The 19,561-nt window shown below is 45.9% G+C and overlaps 2 protein-coding genes and 1 pseudogene across 5 annotated transcripts in view; 1 reads left to right on the top strand and 2 right to left on the bottom strand.

The window, feature by feature from the left end:
- FAM219A (family with sequence similarity 219 member A) overlaps window positions 1–7,067 on the bottom strand; it is a 78,811-nt gene extending 71,744 nt beyond the window's left edge. For 2 of the 4 annotated variants that reach the window (XM_067041296.1, XM_067041299.1), the window contains exon 1: window positions 7,015–7,061. In XM_067041296.1, coding sequence (XP_066897397.1) covers window positions 7,015–7,043 — 29 coding nt within the window. In that variant the 5' untranslated portion in view covers window positions 7,044–7,061. Of the gene's footprint in view, window positions 1–7,014 lie in introns of all 4 variants that reach the window. The other 2 variants (XM_067041297.1, XM_067041298.1) reach the window with 2 other exon arrangements.
- Window positions 1–19,561, top strand: part of DNAI1 (dynein axonemal intermediate chain 1) — a 130,100-nt gene that overhangs the window by 84,771 nt on the left and 25,768 nt on the right. Inside the window, exons 2-10 of the mRNA XM_067041295.1 lie at window positions 2,605–2,637; window positions 5,104–5,202; window positions 5,367–5,447; window positions 12,361–12,487; window positions 12,771–12,880; window positions 13,129–13,248; window positions 14,255–14,314; window positions 15,596–15,730; window positions 19,416–19,500. Coding sequence (XP_066897396.1) covers window positions 2,605–2,637; window positions 5,104–5,202; window positions 5,367–5,447; window positions 12,361–12,487; window positions 12,771–12,880; window positions 13,129–13,248; window positions 14,255–14,314; window positions 15,596–15,730; window positions 19,416–19,500 — 850 coding nt within the window. The remainder of the gene's footprint in view (window positions 1–2,604; window positions 2,638–5,103; window positions 5,203–5,366; window positions 5,448–12,360; window positions 12,488–12,770; window positions 12,881–13,128; window positions 13,249–14,254; window positions 14,315–15,595; window positions 15,731–19,415; window positions 19,501–19,561) is intronic.
- Window positions 4,187–4,349, bottom strand: LOC131761480 (small ribosomal subunit protein eS27-like; annotated as a pseudogene).

Here is a 19,561-nt window from a genome sequence, read left to right as displayed (position 1 = left end):
AACCCAGAGACAACAGAGTGTCTATTTGAAGTTACATTTCATTCTTCATCTCACAACAGCCAATGCTTATGGTGGTGATGGGAGGCGGAGCAGAGCCTTGCTCAGAGTGAAGACAGGAAGAATAGAGGGAGGTAAGAGAAAGGTCAGGATTAGATAATGGACTAGGAGGCTAATTGGGTAGGGTTTGGTTAGGCAGAGATAGTGGGAGCAGGGAGAGAGAAGGGGATGATGGCATTCTTGGCAAGAGGAAAGGTAAAAGCAAAGGTGGGAAAGCAGAGATGGGAAAGCAGAGGCCAAGCTCAGGAAATGTGAGTAGCCTTTCTGGGCTGCATCTCAGAGTGGTGGGAGAGCAGGCTGGAATGGTGCTGTGGAGCCGGATGACAGAGTTCTAAGGGCGAGAGGAGGGACTTTGGGCTTTCTTCTTCTGTGGTTTGACAGCTTTGGGGAAGAACCATCAAAAGCTTTTCAGGAATTCAGCCTTGTCTGTCTCAGACTTCTTCTGGAAGACCAAGGGCCCAAAGTGGCAACCTGACATTCAATCTCCTTTGCCATGGTTGGGAAGTCAGGGCTGTAGCTGATTTCATTGGCCTGTTTTTCATTTATTGTAGTGTGGCTTTTATAGTATGTTAATTGAAATATTTCCAACTGCCAAAACCAATTACATTCAAATTGCCTTGTCAGTTCTTTTATTGCCAGATAAATGTTTTACAGACTTATTTACGGGGGGCAATGGTAACTGGATCTCGTTTCCTACTTAAGCCTGGCAGCTTGGGCTGGGGTTGGCCCTCCAGTACTCTGCTGTGGGCCAGAAAGCTGTTGGATGTTACGACGCTTCCATCTCGTTACCTTAGGGATCAGAGGCTCTTCAAAGGAAAGCAGCTTTCTGGCTCATGTGGCTTCGCCTCAGAGAAGGGTTCTCATCTCTGGAAACCTTGGCAACCTGGCAGAAATCTGAATCCTGCTGCCTGCCCTACCAGCAACAATCCCTGCCCAAGCTGAGACATGCCCTTCTCTCCCCCTGGAATCCCTTTCTCTTCCACCATCAAAGCCTCTCCCACAGACCCTGCCACGGAAGGGTTGTGAGGCCCTTTCCATCTAACTCACTCACTCTGCATTTGGGAAACCAAGGCCCAGAGACCTCCCCAAGATCACACAGGTGGTCAGCAAGAGCTGGGAGCCAAGGTCTCTGCCCAGTGTGCCATGCTGCCACCAACATGTGCTCTTTGGCTTCTCTGCTAGCTTGACCCCTCCTTCAGGGCTCTAGACCTGCTTCTTCCAAGAGCCCCTCCCTCACATCTCCAGCCTCCACTGATCTCCCTCTTGCTCCATCACCTGAAACAACTGTTTGTTCAGTGCATATACTGCAGGGTTTTGGTTTGTGTGTTTGGGGGAACATTTTCCTATCTCTGTTATTGTTCTGCTCTTGCCATTGTACGTGCTGCTTTCTTCGTCTGAAAAACATTTTCTCCACCTGGATGACCCATACTTTTCTTTTGATACTGAGCTAAGGAATAGCCACATCGGGGAAACTTTCTTGTGCACCCAGGCTGGGTAGGTGCCTCTGTGCATTCCTATTGCACCCTGGTCACAAGTCTCTACTGCTGGCACAGAGCAGACTTTCAAAAGAACATATGCTGAGTGAGTAAATAAGGAGCACTGATCACACTCATCGGTTCTCCACGGACCCTGAGAAAACGTGGGTAGGGACCTCATCTCTCATCATCTTTTTTTTTTTTTTTTTTTTTGAGGTACGTGGGCCTCTCACTGTTGTGGCCTCTCCCGTTGTGGAGCACAGGCTCCGGACGCGCAGGCTCAGCGGCCATGGCTCACCGGCCCAGCCTCTCCGCGGCATGTGGGATCTTCCCAGACCAGGGCACGGACTTGTGTCCCCTGCATCAGCAGGCGGACTCTCAACCACTGCGCCACCAGGGAAGCCCTCTCATCATCTTTGTCCCACTGCTTAGGTTAGTCCCCGACCATACTTAGATGCTCAAAAAATGTTTATCAAGTTGAATCAAGCATGCTGCTCTTGAGAACATAAAATTTTAGCATGTTAGAATTGGAAGGTAATCATATCCAATCTTATGCATTTTATTGATGAGGAAACAGGCTAAGGAAAAATATTTTTCCTAGGGTCATGATTAGTAATGGGTTTGATGGCATTCATTCATGTATTCAATAAGTATTTTGAACACCTACTATATCCTGAGACAGCAGTGTACAAAACAAAGTACCCAAACCTTCATCCTAAACAAATGTTTATGAATATAAACTGCCTTCAAAATCCTCTTAATGCCTAGTACAGAGCTGAGCACTTAGTATATAGTTTAAAAAAATGTTTGTTGAACTAGTTGCAAATAAGAAATGCCAGGTGCTAAGTCACCTGGTTGCTCTTCATGGGTCAGTCCCACTGATGCTGGAATCAGGTTGCCTCAGATATAGGACTTCCTTGGCTGGGCACCTGTTACCAAGTATCACTGTTTGTGAGACTTGGGGAAGTTCAATGTCCCTTGTCTTTGAGGTCCCTGGGCAGAATAATACCGTTTTTGACATTTCCATGGAGATTCACTTATGACTTACCTTCTGTTTCTGTTCTTTTTTCAGAGCGTCAACGTGGGCAGAGGAACCAGGAAGAGAGTAAGTGCTGAGACCACACAGTTTCTCAGCGAGAAGCTAATAGCATTTCTTCTGTTGAAATATTAGCTATATATTTTTATTTTATTTATTTATTTTTTTGTGGTACGCGGGCCTCTCACTGTGTGGCCTCTCCAGTTGCGGAGCACAGGCTCTGGACACACAGGCTCAGTGGCCATGGCTCACCGGCCCAGCCGCTCCGCGGCATGTGGGATCTTCCTGGACTGGGGCACGAACCCATGTCCCCTGCATCGGCAGGCAGACTCTTAACCACCACGCCACCAGAGAAGCCCACTATATATTTTTAAAGAAAAGCGAAAAGAACATTAAAATCACCCTTAAGCCTATCACCCCAGGAAACCTCTTAGTTAATGTATGATGCTATGCCTCCCAGATAGTTCTATGCATATGTAAAAATTACATGTATTTATTTTTATTATTTTTATAAATTTATTTATTTATTTATGGCTGCGTTGGGTCTTTGCTGCTGCGCGCGGGCTTTCTTTAGTTACGGCAAGCGGGGGCTTCTCTTCGTTGCAGTGTGCGGGCTTCAGTATTTGTGGCACGTGGGCTCAATAGTTGTGGCTCAGGGACTCTAGAGTGCAGGCTCAGTAGTTGTAGCGCACGGGCTTAGCTGCCCCGTGGCATGTGGGATATTCCCAGACCAGGGCTCAAACGCATGTCCCCTGCATTGGCCGGCGGATTCTTTTTTTTTTTTTTTTTTAAATAAATTTATTTATTTATTTTAGGCTGCATTAGGTCTTCATTGCAGTGCGTGGGCTTCTCATTACGGTGGCTTCTCTTGTTGCAGAGCACGGGCTCTAGGTGCGTGGGCTTCAGTAGTTGTGGCTCGCAAGCTCTAAAGCGCAGGCTCAGTAGCTGTGGCGCACGGGCTTAGTTGCTCTGCAGCATGTGGGATCTTCCCGGACCAGGGCTCGAACCCGTGTCCTGTGCAATAGCAGGTGGATTCTGAACCACTGCGCCACCAGGGAAGTCCCTTTATTTTTAAATAGAATCAAACTGTATGTTATTTTACAATCTGTTTTTTATATAATATATTTAGAGTACTTTCCATTGTCAATAAATATACTTTCATAGCATCATTTAAAATTACTGCATAATATTTTACCATGTGTTCATTAAGGCCATTCCATTATTTTGTTCAACCATGCTCCACTGTTGGACATTTAGATATTTCCTCTTTTCCATAATTATGATCAATCCTCCAACAAACGTTCATTCATCTAAATCTTCAGGCATATCCTTGGTTATTTCTTAACATAAATTCCTATACATAGAAATTTGGGTCAAAAAGTATAAACACTTGTTAGGCTTTTGGTAAATATTTCCAAATTGCTCTTTAGAAAGGTTGTACTAATTTATGGATGTCCATTTTCCCACAACCTCGCCAACGCTGGATATTGGTTTTGTTTGTTTGTTTTGGATTTAGTTTTCACCAGTTTTTGTTTTGTTTTTCTTTGCTTTGTTTGTTTGTTGTATCCAAAATGTATTGATTGGGATGGTTTCCCATTCGTCTTGATTCAGGGTGCTTTTAGTGCTGCTTCCGTCTGAAGCCGCATCCTTCTGTAAGCCTTGCTTTTCCTCCTGCAGGCTGGCAGAGGACAGTAGAGCAGCCAACACACAAAACTACTGTGTGTGCATGTTGGCTAAAGACGGTGGATGATTTTATAGCATCCTGGGCATTTCACATACATGAAGTAGGAATTTGGGCTCTGCACCAGGTGCTTCTTTTTGTGTTTCCTCTTCTCTTCTAGAGAAGGATGAAGGAGATCCTCTGCATGTTCTCGTGGGGAGGTGGTCACTGCCCTTCACCAGTTTTATAGTGAAAAAATTGCATTGTTTTATTTTGCGTATCTTTGATTGCCAGTGAGGGTGAATATTTTTTACTATGTCATGGGCCATTTTGGCAAGGTATTTAACTGTCTGTCAGGGTAGGGGAAAACTTCTAGTTCTAGATTTTTTTGCTCCAAGGTTTTGATGGGACTATGAGGCTTAAAGTTACCAAGTACTGGGAATATTGCTGTAAGAGTAACCTTAAGGTGGCAAATTGGAAGGTAAAATGTGAATTAGAGTTGAAGTAGCTTAAAGAACAGCTGGGTGTCATTTCACAGTTGGTCCTGGCTATTAGCGTCCAGGTTGTATGGGAAGCAGTAAGGAGGAGCCAGCTTTTCTGGCCCCACCACTGGGGCCAAAGACCCACCACAATGTTCCAGCTAAGTCCAGAACCCCAGGGCTGCGGGGGCCATGATCTTCCAGGCAATGAGAACTCTGGCCTGAGCAGTTCCTTCGGGCTCTTCCGTGAGTGGTCTGTTGCATGTTTCGCGTTCTATGTATTGGGACAGAGCTTGGCTTCTGGGAGGATTTGTGAATGAAAGGGCTTTCTGCAGCCCTGCTTGCTTGTCTAAGCAGGTCAGGCACTCTTGATTCTCACATGAGGTTTTTGTCCAGGATGAAGATTCAGGGACCGAAGTAGGGGAAGGGACAGATGAATGCGCCCAGTCCAAAGCCACATTTAGACCCCCTGACCAGCTGGATTTGACTGATGCAGTAAGTAAGCAACATCCTACCATCGCTCCTTCCACCTCCTCCAGCCTCAGAGATGTATTCTGCCCAGAACCTAGGTTGTGAGATGTCTGCTGACACCCTGGGGAATCATCAGAGGGGGTGGGGAGCCCTCTACATTGGACCCTGTTGGTATTTCTCTCCCTTAGGAGCTAAAGGAGGAGTTCACCCGGATTCTGACAGCCAACAACCCACATGCAACCCAGAACATCGTCAGGTACAGCTTCAAAGTAAGTCATCCTCTCGGGGGCAGGGGCCTCTAGGTGCTTCTTGCCTTGGTGACTTGCTGTGTTGCAAAAGCCTCTCAGCTCTCATAGAGATCACCTTTAAACTGAGGTCTTTGCCTGGAACCCTGAGATTTTACATGGAGTTTTCCAGAGATTTTTTTCCAGAGAAGTTTCTTTATGAATCTCCCTTCATTCTTGCTAAAGTGCCCTGCAGAGCCGCTCTTTTCAGGAATCCTGAAGTGAATAATTTGGCAGGAAAAATATTTTTCCAATGTATACAGTGTGTTTGTCACTAACATCAACTATTGGGTCTCCAGAAGCCAGTGTCAGGTCCTATATTAGAACTTTTACATAGGATATCTCATTTAATCCTCAGGTTTCTTTGATATAGGAACTATTTTTTTAATCTGTTTTAAAGGGCAGTTATTTCCTTCTGCCTCATTTATTTATTTTTTATTTTTGCTGTGTTGGGTCTTCATTTCTGTGCGATGGCTTTCTCTAGTTGTGGCAAGCGGGGGCCACTCTTCATCGCGGTGCACGGGCCTCTCTTGTTGCGAGCACAGGCTCCAGATGCACAGGCTCAGTAGTTGTGGCTCATGGGCCCAGTTGCTCCGCGGCATGTGGGATCCTCCCAGACCAGGGCTCAAACCCGTGTCCCCTGTGCTAGCAGGCAGACTCTCAACCACTGTGCCGCCAGGGAAGCCCCCAGAACTATTTTTATCTTTATTTTATAGACACCAAAGATAAATTAGATAAAACAAATTACAAAAGTCACACAGCCAGAATTCAAAGCAAAATTTGAACTAGTTTGATTAACTCTAAAGCAACATTACACAGCTTCTTTAAAAAAAAAGTATACGTATATATACACATACACATACCTATACATACACACACACATACAGAGTTTTGAATATATAATAGAAATCTAGAAACCCATGGTACTAATTTTAAGAGTCAAAAGAGCAATGAAAGGGCTTCCCTGGTGACGCAGTGGTTGAGAGTCCGCCTGCCGATGCAGGGGACGTGGGTTCGTGCCCCGGTCCGGGAAGATCCCACATGCCGCGGAGTGGCTGGGCCCGTGAGCCATGGCTGCTGAGCCTGCGTGTCCGGAGCCTGTGCTCCGCAATGGGAGAGGCCACAACAGTGAGAGGCCCGCGTACCGCAAAAAAAAAAAAAAAAAAAAAAAGAGCAATGAAAATACAATGGAAATTAAACCTCCCTCTCCTGTCCCTTTCCTTGGGGACAACTACTATTAGCAGTTTCTTTCTCTTTTTTAAAAACAGTTTTATTGAGATATAATTTATATATTGAGATAAAATCACCCATTAATTTTTTTTAAAGATGGTATTTAGTTTTAAATTATTAGTGTTTAAGAATTTTATATTTGCTGAATTAGCAGATATTCTCTAGTATTAGAAAAATATATTAAAAATCATTGTGTCTTATCCAGTCAATCATCCATTTTAAAGTGTATAATTCAATGGCTTTCAGTATATTCACAGGTTATGCAACTATCACCACAATCGATATTAGAACATTTTCATTTCCCCTAAAAGAAACTCCATACCTCTTAGCTGTCACTCCCCAGTCCTCCATTCCTTCCAGCCTTAGGCAACCACTAATCCATTTTCCAGCTCTACAGATTTGCCTGTTCTGGACATTTCATAAAAAGAGAATCAAACAATATGTCACCTTTTGTGACTGGCTTCCTTCATTTAGCATACTGTTTTCAAGGTTCATCCATGTTGTAATATGTATCAGTACTTCATTTCTTTTTATTGCCAAATATTCAATTTTATGACTCTACCATATTTTATTTATCCATTCATCAATTGATGGACATTTACATTGTTTCTGCGTCTTGGCTATTATGAACAATGCTTCTATGAACATTCATGTACAAGTATTTTTGGCCATGCTGCATGGCTTGTGGTATCTTAGTTCCCTGACCAGGGATTGAACCCAGGCCCTGGCAGTGAAAGCACTGAGTCCTAACTACTAGACCGCCAAGGAATTCCCTTGTGAAATGTTTATTTAACACACTGCTTCTTATTCAAGACTGAGTAGTCAGCCCCCTCCACAAAGAGGTTAGGACAAATCCAGTGTATTTCTTGAGAGGTTCCACTCCTGAGTTGTGCTAATGGCATCCCTTAGGTAGCCTGTAAAGGGGCGGAGGGTGGGATGGGCAGAGAAAAGCTGCCTCGCCCCCCTGAGCTTATGCTGGAGTGTGATACACTCTATGGGCTCCTGTTCTCCTAACCTCTGAAAGAGAGTCTCTTTAGGACTCAGTGTGCCAGCCATGGGAGGCATGTTACAGGCAGAGGATTGGTGTCAATGTACCTCTCTTGCCCACTGGGAAGCTCAGTTATTAGAAGAGATTCCTGTGAGTCAACTGTCAGCTGGGTAGCCATAGGCTCCCAGGCAGGCTCACCTCATGAAACCTTCTAACAGCCTCCCAGGCCTGCCTGGCATCCTCCCACAGAGCTGGCCTCCATCTCATTGGTCCTTCACTGAGATCCAAGAGCTTTAGGTCTCCAAAGCTATTACTTTCCCTTGAAGTGCTGGCCTGAAGAGGCACATGGTTCAGATCTAGGCATGCCTCTCCTCCTTGCACAGAAACAATGGGATCTGAATTCCATCCCTAAACTGAAGAGGAAGGTCCTAGTCACCACTGGGGACAGGATGACAGTGAAATCTCAAATGACAACTATATGGATAATTTATTCCCGTGGGATGCTCCATCGTTGTCATAATAATAGCTTCTATTTTTATTGAGCACTTCTTAGGTGTCAGACTCTGTGTTAATAGATTGCTTTCATTATTTTCAATACTCAGCTATCCTGAAAATTAATTATTATCCTCATTTTGTAGATGAAGAGATTAAGGCTTAGAGTGGTTAAGCCCAAGATCATGCAGGTAATAGGGAGCAGAATCAAAATTTGAATCCAATTCTGCCCACATCCATAGATCATGCTCTTAACCACTGCACTGTCCCATCTTCCCATCCATCTGAGTTACTGAGAGGAGAGAGCTTTGTGGTGACTTTTTAAGGCAGAACATCCCAGTCTGTGTGCAGAAATAGTGATTCTTGCAGTCCTCCAGGGATAGCTGTGTCTGGTACCAACCCATGGGTTGGTTTCCTCTACGGAGAGTTTACCCCTGTGTGCCATACAAATGTAATAATTTTCTCTATGACTTGAAAAGGGTTGGAAATAACTTTTTTGAGAAAGGAAGTGACCCCTGGTCTCAAAGTCAACTTTAAGACTAGGATGCTGATCAATGAGGGGGCAGCCTAGAGGAACAAAACTATAGGCTCTGTGAAAGCAGGGATCATATCTGCTTTTGCTAAGCTTTGTATCTCTGGAACCTAGAATATACTTGACACATTGTGTCTATTCAAAAATTATTTGTTGAAGAAGTAATGAACCCAGTTGCCTGGGCAAGTGCCATGTGAGACTTGACAAGTGCCAAACCCAAATCTTTTCTAGATTTCTGTGATCCTCTTGTATGGAACAGGGGGACTGGGGACTTGGTGTCTCTGAGGATCTATCCAGCCCTGGCATCCATTAAATAGAGTGGAGAAAAAGCCAGGCCAGGTGTGTTTGATGACTGTTTGTGACCTCTCTGAGGTCTGGTTAGATAGGTGAGACAGGATCCTTGGCATGGATGTAGGAGCCAGTGATAGGTAAATCCAGAGCTGCTCAGAGTTGGAAGAATGTATTTTAAAATATGTCTTTGACAGCTACATATAAACTAATAATGAAATTAAAACATTCTCTAACACCATATATAAAAGGAAACTCAAAATGGATTAAAGACCTAAATGTAAGACTGGAAACCATAAAACTCCCAGAGGAAAACATAGACAGAACCCTCTTTGACATAAATTGTAGCAATATATTTTTTTTGGATGTTTCTTAAAGTAAAGGAAATAAAAGCAAAAATAAACAAATGGGATCTAATTAAACTTAAAAGCTTTTGCACAGCAGAGGAAACCATCGCGAAATTGAAAAGACAATCCACTGAATGGGAGAAAATATTTGCAAATAATATGACCAATAAGGGGTTAATATCCAAAATATATAAACAGCTCATACAACTCAACATTAAAAAAACAAACAACCCTGTTAAAAAATGGGCAGAATACCTGACTAGACATTTTTCCAAAGAGGACATGCAGATGGCCAACAGGCACATGAAAAGATGCTCAACATCACTAATTATCAGGGAAATTCAAATCAAAACCACAATGAGATATCACCTCACACCTGTCAGAATGGCTATCATCAAAAGACCATAAATAATGGGCTTCTTTGGTGGCGCAGTGGTTGAGAATCCACCTGCCGATGCAGGGGACACGGGTTCATGCCCCGGTCCAGGAAGATCCCACATGCCGTGGAACGGCTGGGCCCGTGAGCCATGGTCACTGAGCCTGTGCGTCTGGAGCCTGTGTTCCGCAACTGGAGAGAGGCCACAACAGTGAGAGGCCCGTGTATCACCAAAAAAAAAAAAAAAAAAAAAAAAAAAAAAGGCCATAAATAACAAATGTTGGTGAGGATGTGGAGAATAGGGGACCCTCGTACACTGCTGGTGGGAATGTAAATTGGTGCAGACACTGTGAAAAACAATATGGAGGTTTCTCAAAAAACTAAAATAGAACTACCATATGACCCAGCAATTCCACTCCTGAGTATATATCTGAAAAAACCAGAAACACTAATTCAAAAAGATATATGTACCCCAATGTTCATAGCAGCACTGTTTACAATTGCCAAGATATGAAAGCAAGCTAGGTGTCCATCAACAGATGAATGGATAAAGATGTGGTATATATATACAATGGAAAACTACTCAGCCATAAAAATGAAAATTTGCCATTTAAAACAACATGGATGGACTTGGAGGGTATTATCCTAAGTGAAATAAGTCAAACAGAGAAAGACAAATACTGTATGATATCACTTAATGTGGAATCTAAAAAATACAACAAACTATATATATAACCAAAAAGAAGCAAATTCACAAATATAGAAAACAAACTGGTCATTACCAGTGGGGAGGGGGAAGGGGAGAGGGGAAATATAAGGGTAGGGGATTAAGAGGTACAAATTATTAGGTATAAAATAAGCTACAAGGATATATTGTACAATACAGGGAATATAACCAATATTTTATAACAACTATAATTGGAATATAACCTTTAAAAATTGTGAATCACTATATTGTACACCTGTAACTTATATAATATTGTACATCAACTATACTTCAATAAAATTTTAAAAGAATAATGGAAATAAAAACAAAAATAAACAAATGGGGGCTTTCCTGGTGGCGCAGTGGTTAAGAATCCTCCTGCCAATGCAGGGGACACGGGTTTGAGCCCTGGTCCGGGAAGATCTCACATGCCGTGGAGCAACTAAGCCCATGCACCACAACTGCTGAGCCTGCACTCTAAAGCCTGCAAGCCACAACTACTGAGCCCGTGTACCACAACTACTGAAGCCCACATGCCTAGAGCCCGTGCTCTGCAACAAGAGAAGCCACTGTAATGAGACTCCTGCACACCGCAATGAAGAGTAGCCCCCGCCCTCACCACAACCAGAGACAAGCCCACGTGAAGCAACAAAGACCCAACACAACCAAAAATAAAATAAATAAAATAAATTAATTAAAAATTAAAAAATAAAAATAAACAAATGGGACCTAGTGAAACTTAAAAGCTTTTGCACAGCAAAGAAAACTATAAACAAGACAAAAAGACAATCCTCAGAGTGAGAGAGAATATTTGCAAACGAATCAATGGACAAAGGATTAATCTCCAAAATATATAAACAGCTCATGAAGCTCAAGATTAAAAAAACAAGGAACCCAATCCAAAAATGGGCAGAAGACCTAAATAGACTTCTCTCCAAAGAAGACATACAGATTGCCAAGAGGCACATGAAAAGCGCTCAACATCACTAATTATTAGAGAAATGAAAGTCAAAACTGCAATGAGGTATCACCTCACACCAGTTAGAATGGGCATCATCAGAAAAGTTACAAACAACAAATGCTGGAGAGGATGTGGAGAAAAGGGAACCCTCTTGCACTGTTGGTGGGAATGTAAATTGATATAGCCACTACGGAGAACCAAATGGAGGTTCCTTTAAAAACTAAAAATAGAATTACCATATGACCCAGGAATCCCACTACTGGACATATACCCAGAAAAAAACATAGTTCAAAAAGACACATGCACCCCAATGTCCACTGCAGCACTATTTACAACAGCCAGGTCATGGAAGCAACCTAAATACCCATCGACAGACGACTGGATAAAGATGTGCTACATATATACAATGGAATATTACTCAGCCATAAAAAGGAACGAAATTGGGTCATTTGTAGAGACGTGGATGGACCTAGAGACTGTCATACAAAGTGAAGTAAGTCAGAAAGAGAAAAACAAATATCATATATTAACGCATATATGTGGACTCTAGAAAACTGGTACAGATGAACCAGTTTGCAAGGCAGAAATAGAGACACAGATGTAGAGAATACGCATATGGACACCAAGGGGGGAAAGCGGGGGTGGTGGTGGGATGAATTGGGAGATTGGGATGGACAGATATACACTAATATGTATAAAACAGATAACCATAAGAACCTGCTGTATTAAAAAATAATTTTTTAGAGAAAAGAAAAGCAAAAAAAGTCTTCATGAGAACTTAAAAAAAACACCTTATTTCATTTGCTTTCTCTTCTTTCAACTGGCAATGCAATGAAAACTTCAGGTTAACTGAGGATTTAGTAAGTTATAATTCTGTTAATAGATGCACTATCTTAGGCCTTTAGAACAAAGGCAGACTGTATTCTGATTCCAGCTCTTTCAGGGACCCCTGGTCTGACTCAGCCCCTTTCTTCTTAGGAAGGCACATATAAGCAAATCGGCTTTGTGGACCAACTAGCAGTTCACTTCAGCCAAGTCGGAAACCTGATCCCTAAAGACTCGGATGAAGGAAGGCGACAGCACTACCTCGATGAGTTAGCAGCAGGTAAGCCTCTGGGCCAGCCTGAGGCTGCAGCCTAGAGCGTGGTCCCCTTTCTCTGGTCACTCTAGGAAGGAGATGGCTAAGCCAGAACTTTGCAGAGCCTTTTCTTACATAAAGTCTAACAGCTGGCTGTCCTGGGTAGGTCTGGGAGCTAACCCTTGAGGCTCAGGCCAGTGAGAACCCTGGGGAAGGCGAGCTCTGAAAGGCAGAAACCAAGAAGGCCTTACCCCGCCAGGAGATGGGGGAGTGGGCTGGACATTGAGCTCAACACCAATATCCTACCAAGGTTCTCAGGAGTCCGCCAAGGTGGTGATTTCAGAAACAGAAATCCTTGAAGAAGAAGAAGAGCCCAAGGAAGCTGAAGCTGGGAGTCAAACAGATGTGCCTGCCGCTGAGGTTCAGTATCATATTGCTCTCCATCCCACCCCTTTTCCCACTCCAGCTATGGCTGGAGGCTTCAGGGCTGACTCCCTGGGGCTGGGGGCTGAAGGTGAGAAGTTAAGAGACCTCTGGTGCCAGCATCTCTGGCATAATCACTCTCTCCCACTTCCATCCTCTCCCAGGACACGACTTCTCCCCACTCCCCGTCCTGCACCACCCTCTTCTCATAGCTGAGTCCTGGTCCTGTGGGTCTTTCTTTCCAGGCACCTGAGAAAATGGCCAGAGAAGAATCTATGATTCCTAAGCAGCCCAAGGAACGAAAGGTCACCAACAAGTTCAACTTCAGTGAGATGGCCTCACAGACCTTCAACAACCCCTTCCGGGTAGAGCAACCCCCCCTCCCCCGAGCCCCTTCCCCTTGCAGCTCCACACTGTGCATAGCAGGGAGGGAGCAGGCCTGAGCCAGCACCAGCAGCCCTCAGCCTGGCAGGTGACAGGGCAGATGGAAGAGTTTCACTCTTCTGGGGGAGCTGGGAGCATGTGTTCAGGTCCCAGTAAGTCATCCAGGCAGGAGTTCAGAGGGAGTAACAAGGAGGCTGGGTCACTCTACTGAGAGCCTGAAACTTGAATTGGGCCTTGAAGTGAAGGTCAGGATGTGGGGGAGGCCAGAATGTGCCAGGGAGTCAAGATTAGGAGCCAGTCTGACTGAAGTTGATGGTCTCCGTGATAGACTAGCTGGTAGTTCCCTGGCTCATAAGTGTGGAGGACCCTGAGTACCAGGCTGAAAGAATCTCTCAGGGTTTCAGGTGAGAGACTCACATATGTTAAGGCAGTGTTCTCCACAAATCAACCTGAAAGAAGAAGGGCAGAAATCTACAGGGTGGGGTTTCGGCGGCTCCTCACCACCCTCTGTAGTCCCTAAGCTGACGTTCAGTAATCTGGGTGATACACAACAGGGAGGGGGTGCATTCCCCTGGTGGAGTCAGAGACCAAAGTATTAGGGGGAAACCTTCTCAAGGTGAGGCATATTAGCCCAATGGCCTGCCAGGGGTTGACCTCTGGTCCAGCATTGGAGGCTGGCCAAGGGCTGAGTTCTTGCGGATCTGTTCATCCCCCTGTTGGAGTTATTCCTGGTTGAAACTGGCACAATCAGACTTCACTGCCCCTACTTTCTAGCTTAGGCTTCTTCTGAAGGAGCCCTGGATGGAAATTTTAGGCTTTCACCATGTCATTTTGTCCTTTGCCCAGGCCATTCTTTAATTCCCCAATGCTGTGTCCCATCCCTTCCTCAGCTCCAACAAAAAATGCCTCTCCTGCGGATATACCATTGGGTTAAGTGAGAAGGAGTTGAGGGCTTTCTGTGGGTCACCTGTTGTCATTGTTCTCTAGGACCGAGCATGCCAGACGGAGACTCCTCCCAGGACAAACTTTTCAGCCACAGCCAATCAGGTGAGACCCTGGGCCAATCTAAAAGCCATCACTCCCTCCCCCTCTGTATCCTTGTCTATCTCCCTCGGCAACAAGGGAGACTGGCGTGGTCAAAGAGCCCTCTGGAAATCTGCCCTCCTCGTCCACCCACCTCCCCACTCCTTGTCCAGTCTCTGAACTCCAGGCACATGAGACAGTAGGTCTCCACCCAGAGAGCTCTATATCAGCCCATGGCAAGACTGTCCGAGGGGGAAACAGGTATGGCTTCTGGAATTTTCTCCAAACTGGGGAGAACACTCGTTCCCCTGGATTCTCTACAGCCTGTGGCACCTCACGGCTGACTCTGAAGTGTTAGCACTCTGATCCTGCCCATCCAGCAGCCTTAAATGTTCCTGCAGATGCTCCTTCCCCATCAAGTCCCACTGGATAGCCATGCTGATTTGGGCAGGATATGGTGCCAGGTAACCTGAGCTCAGCACCCAACCCTGCAGCTCACACTGCAAGATCCTAGCCAAATCATGTCACCCTTAATGCCTTAGTCTCTTTCTCTGTCAAATGAGGATGACAAGCAGCCTCACAGGGTTGTTGGCGGGCTCTGAATGAACACTGAAGTACAGTGCAGCGTGGAGAACTAGCCCATGGGTGAATTATTAAATGTAAGGTGTGCCTATCTGGCCTCCAGGGAGCAGTGGCTGCTCAGATCTGGGGAGCACTCAGTGCGGCCTGGGGCATTTGCCCAGCCCCAGATCCATGCTGCTTCCTCTGCTACTATCCTTGGGCATCTCTTACTGTCAGAGCCAGTTAGCAGGGGTTCCCTTACTTTTGGTTATCTTTTTATGCTGAGAAGTTTTGATCAGGGTTGTAGACAGCTGGCTGTAGACAGCCAGCCTTAGCCAATATGTTTATCCCATCCCTACAGGGGGAGTCATCTTTAAAATTTCCTAGTTCAGAGTCTCATAAATCACTAAGAAAACTGTGAGCTAGCTGATCTTTGCCCATTTGTCTGCCCTAGTGGAGGTGGTAGGCTGGAACGATACTGATCTCCAGCTGACAACTGGGCCCCTGGGTTGCATGGTGGAAAGCCCAGCCCCGGGGTGCTCCAAGAGCCCCTTCATTCCTGTCCTAGAGCTGACGGCAGGGAAGACAGACACTGAATACATAATTAAGGTGGGCCAAGTAGAGGATACTATGAAGACCTGTGACGGGTTGAAGATTGACTCCTCAAGCCCTAAAGGCTGAAGAGGAGCTGGCTGGGTGAAGATTTTGCCCTAAGATGATCCTTCTCATCTCTCCCTTGCCTAGTGGAAGATCTATGATGCCTACATAGAAGAGCTTGAGAAGCAGGAAAAGACTAAAGAGAAGGAGAAGACAAAGACCCCAGTGGCTAAAAAAATGGGGAAGATGGAGATGAGGAAGATGACATCTATGGAGTCCCAGGTTTGGTGAGGGCTCCCATGGCTCTGTCACAGAGAATGACTGAGTGGTACCTTGGCTCCTGGGTAGACAGAAGCCTGGCTGTCTGTGAGGACTTCACAGACACTTAAGGCAGGATGCTAATGATACTTATGAACAGTTCTTTCCTTGTGGGAAGGTGTGAGGAGAGCTATAACTGCCTCTGGCATTCCACAGATCACCCCAATTTTATATAGGTCTGGAGGCTAGCAGGAATTCAGGATTGTTGGGCTAGGGGGCAGCAGAAGACATGAATGTTATTAAAAGCCTGATGTGCACCCTGGAAGAGCTTGGGAGTCTTCCCAGGGCAGGGTGGCATGTGAGGATAAGGCACCACCTCCCTGGCCAAAATTTCATGGGGTTTGGGAGGGTGATTTTCTCTTGGACCTTCAGTCTTTGGGCTTACTTGCACTCAATTCTTCAGGTCCAGGAGCCAAGTCAGAGCTGATCACAGCTGATCATAGAGTCCAAGCCAATGGGTACAGCAACCCTATATTGGATTTGCCATGAAGCGCTATGCAAGAGTCATAATAGAGGTCATGGTCGGGAGCTTACTGTGGTTGTAGTCAGCATAGGTTTGGAGATCATGGAAGTTAACAGTGATAGGTCACTGCAGGGAGGGTCACCACAGGGAGATGCTGAAGGGCCACATTTGTCCCTTCTGTAGAGAGAGAGCTGGGTCAGGAGCTAGAGTCCCATTATGGAGATCAGGATGAGTTTGACGTGCAGTGGGGAGGGAAGGACAATGTCCACCAGAAGCCAGGGTCAAGTTCAGCACCTCGGAGAGCTCCCAGACAGCTCTCAGGGAGGCGGGTCTGCTCCTCTCCAGAATAGAAGCCAGATCATGCTCTTCCTTTGTCTGAAGTATGCCCGTGAAAAGTCACATTTTAGGGGAGGTTTGAGGGTTCCCGGCCCTGGCTTAATAGGAATTGCCCAATTCAGTTTCATTTAATCACAGAGCAAGCACTTGGTGATCATGACCATGCTGAGTACTGGAACCCTGAGGTGAAAGATAAGTCCCTGCCCTGCAGGTTGCCCTGTCTAGACCCTTAACTTTCCCTGCACGGTTCCCTAGAGGTTAGGGGCTTCAGAGGGGCCGTTGGCCTGGGTCCAGTTTCGCTTGAAGATCCATCAGGGGTTTGGCTCTGGGCTCTGGGCTCTGGGACCTTGGGTAAAGAAACCTTAACTGCAGTCACCAGGACCCACAGACCAGAAGAAAGATCCCTGTGACTGAGACTGAAAACTGTCCTTGGGTCTCAGCTCTACCAGAGTTGGTGTCTAGGGAGGCAGGACCACACTGGGTTCTTCCAGCTTGGCTCACATGAAAGGCTGTGATGCAGGTAGATTCCAGCCCTCTGAACCAAGAAAGACAGTGGAACAGGACACTGGAGGTATAACATAGCCAGTTAATACTTTAGTATTCTATTCAACCTCCCCCCAAGGGAATTGATCTCTAATTGGGAATCCCAAGTACCGGGCCAGGCCATCTATAGAGCAGATTGGGGGTGGCAGTTGCCTTCCCCTTTGCTGAGGCCCAGCACGTGAACAGAGTGATACCCCTTTCTCAGAGACCCAGATCTGACTAGGTTGGTATAAAACTCAAGTGTGTGGGGAGGAGAGAAAGCAGAATAACTTCATGATACTCTGTCGGAAGGTCTACAGTGGTAGATCTCACTAATGGTGATTTGGGTAATGATTTGGGTAAATGTACAGAATGATTTGGGTAATGTACAGAAATGAATGTAAGTTTGTCTTATCTGAGAGATTAGGACAGCAAAGGGGGAAAGGGTTCAGAGGCCACATGTTCAGTCAGAACCAACAAAGAGCTGTGTCTGCTCAAGTAGCATAGTTTCTGGAACCGTACTCTCTCCTCAGAGCGCATCTGGATCCCTGAGTCTCCCAGGACCAGGAAAGGCTGGGTAGGAACTGGCTCTCTGTTTGGGGCTGAGAGCACAGGCCCTAGAGTCCACAGATTTGAGTGTACATCCTGGCTTTGCCATGGAGCTGGATTTTTCTAAAACCTGTTCCCTCATCTGTAGACAGCCTAATGATACCTGATTTGCAAGACTGTCGTGAGAACCCAAGATAATATATGCACAGCCCCTAAAATAGTACTTGCTTGATACTGGTTGACAGGTGGTGGCTGTTAACATGCCATGCATGGCTGATGGAGCTGGGAGGGTTCGCCTGAAGGAGTGCTGACTCGAGGAATGAGATGCTGTCCTCCTACATCAGAGGACCTATCATCTGGCACACAAGTCTCTATGGCTGGAGGACAGAGTTAGGACCATGGGTATAAGACCCAGGGAAGGAGGTTTCAAGCTAACAGGCTGTCTGACTGTACAAGATACTGCCTGACTTGGGGAGAGATGTTTGCCAGGAAGCTGCTGAGGGGGAAGGATTCCTGCTTTGAGTCAGGGAATAGGGGGGACTGGCTGGGACCAGGTGAACTCTGAGAGTTGTGATTATAAGACTCCAGTGAATGTCCTTGGTCGGTTTTCTGAAATAAGCTTGGAGTCGGTTTGAAAACTGATGAGTCTCAAAGGTAGCCCCCATGTGTGACTTTGTAAGTAATCCCCCACCACACTGGGCCGCATGTTTCCTCTGACACCCCCACACCATCACCACCGGGCACTGGGTTACTAACACCATGGTGCTTATTACATTTAATCCTACAACGACCCCATGACGCAGGTGGCATTATCCATCCCCACTGTATCAGAGTACTCTAAAACACAGAGATGTAATTTACCTAAAGTTGCCACTCAGCTCCTAATCTGTGGGATGGGATGGGGATCCAGGTCTGTGTGGTCCCAGAACCCACTCTCTTAACCACTGCCTGACACTGTCAGTCCTGGGAAATCTCATCTTTGAGAGCCATGGGCCTGGCCCTCTGGAGCCCCTCTGGAGGGCTGTCCACTCCACTGGTTCATTCCTGCCACCTGCCCTAAACTCTTTAGGGCCTTCTTGCCAGCCCCAAACTCTTTGCTCCTCTTTTAACCTGTGAAATGGTTTATGTTATGAAATTTCACATAATGATGATCTTATTTTTTTGTTCAAGATGAGTCATTTCCCCCTGACATGAAACTTCATGCTTTCTCTTTGGCCTGGGCCATGGACAGGGCCCTGGGTTAGGAGTCAGTTCTGCCTTGTACTCCCTGTGTAAAAGCAAGTCTCTTTTCTCTCCCTGGGCCTCCGTGTCCTCCTCAACTCTTGACTAAATAAGTTGGACCAGAAGATCTCTGAGAACTTTAACAGGAGTCCTTGTTGCTCAGGCTGGTGAAACTTCTGTCCCCACCAAAGAAGTCTCCTACCTACCCTGTCTGCTGTCCCCTCCAATACCCCTCCTGGGCTCTCTTCAATGCCCTGTCTTGTGCTCAGAGATATGCCTTCCCCAGAATAAGCTCAGGATGAAAGAGCAGGAGGCAGGCTCTGTTCAGGGGCCAAGTGTGGCAGTGCAGACTCCTTGCGCCACTTGTGAGCTGGGCGTTCCCAGAAGAGGATGTTGGGGAGAACTGGGCCTTGAGGCACAAAGAAATACCTTTACAGAGCTATCTGGGGTGGGTGGTGTCAAAGAGGCATTGCTGAACCAGTTGTAAGTCAGGGTTGTGGCTCAGGGCACGACCTTCCAGATGCTGGCTTAGGACCTGTGGCTCCTGTATCTCCACAGAGTGATGACATCACCAAAGTGACCCGAGCTGCTAAAATCATGGAGCGGATGGTCAACCAGAACACATATGATGATGTTGCTCAAGGTTAGATTTAAAGTGCTGGCAACTACTATTATTACCTGTATTAAAAATCCCTCATACCAAA

Source organism: Kogia breviceps, chromosome 8 (assembly GCF_026419965.1).
Source record: "Kogia breviceps isolate mKogBre1 chromosome 8, mKogBre1 haplotype 1, whole genome shotgun sequence".
NCBI lineage: Eukaryota > Metazoa > Chordata > Mammalia > Artiodactyla > Physeteridae > Kogia > Kogia breviceps.
This window is presented reverse-complemented; position numbering and strand designations above follow the sequence as displayed.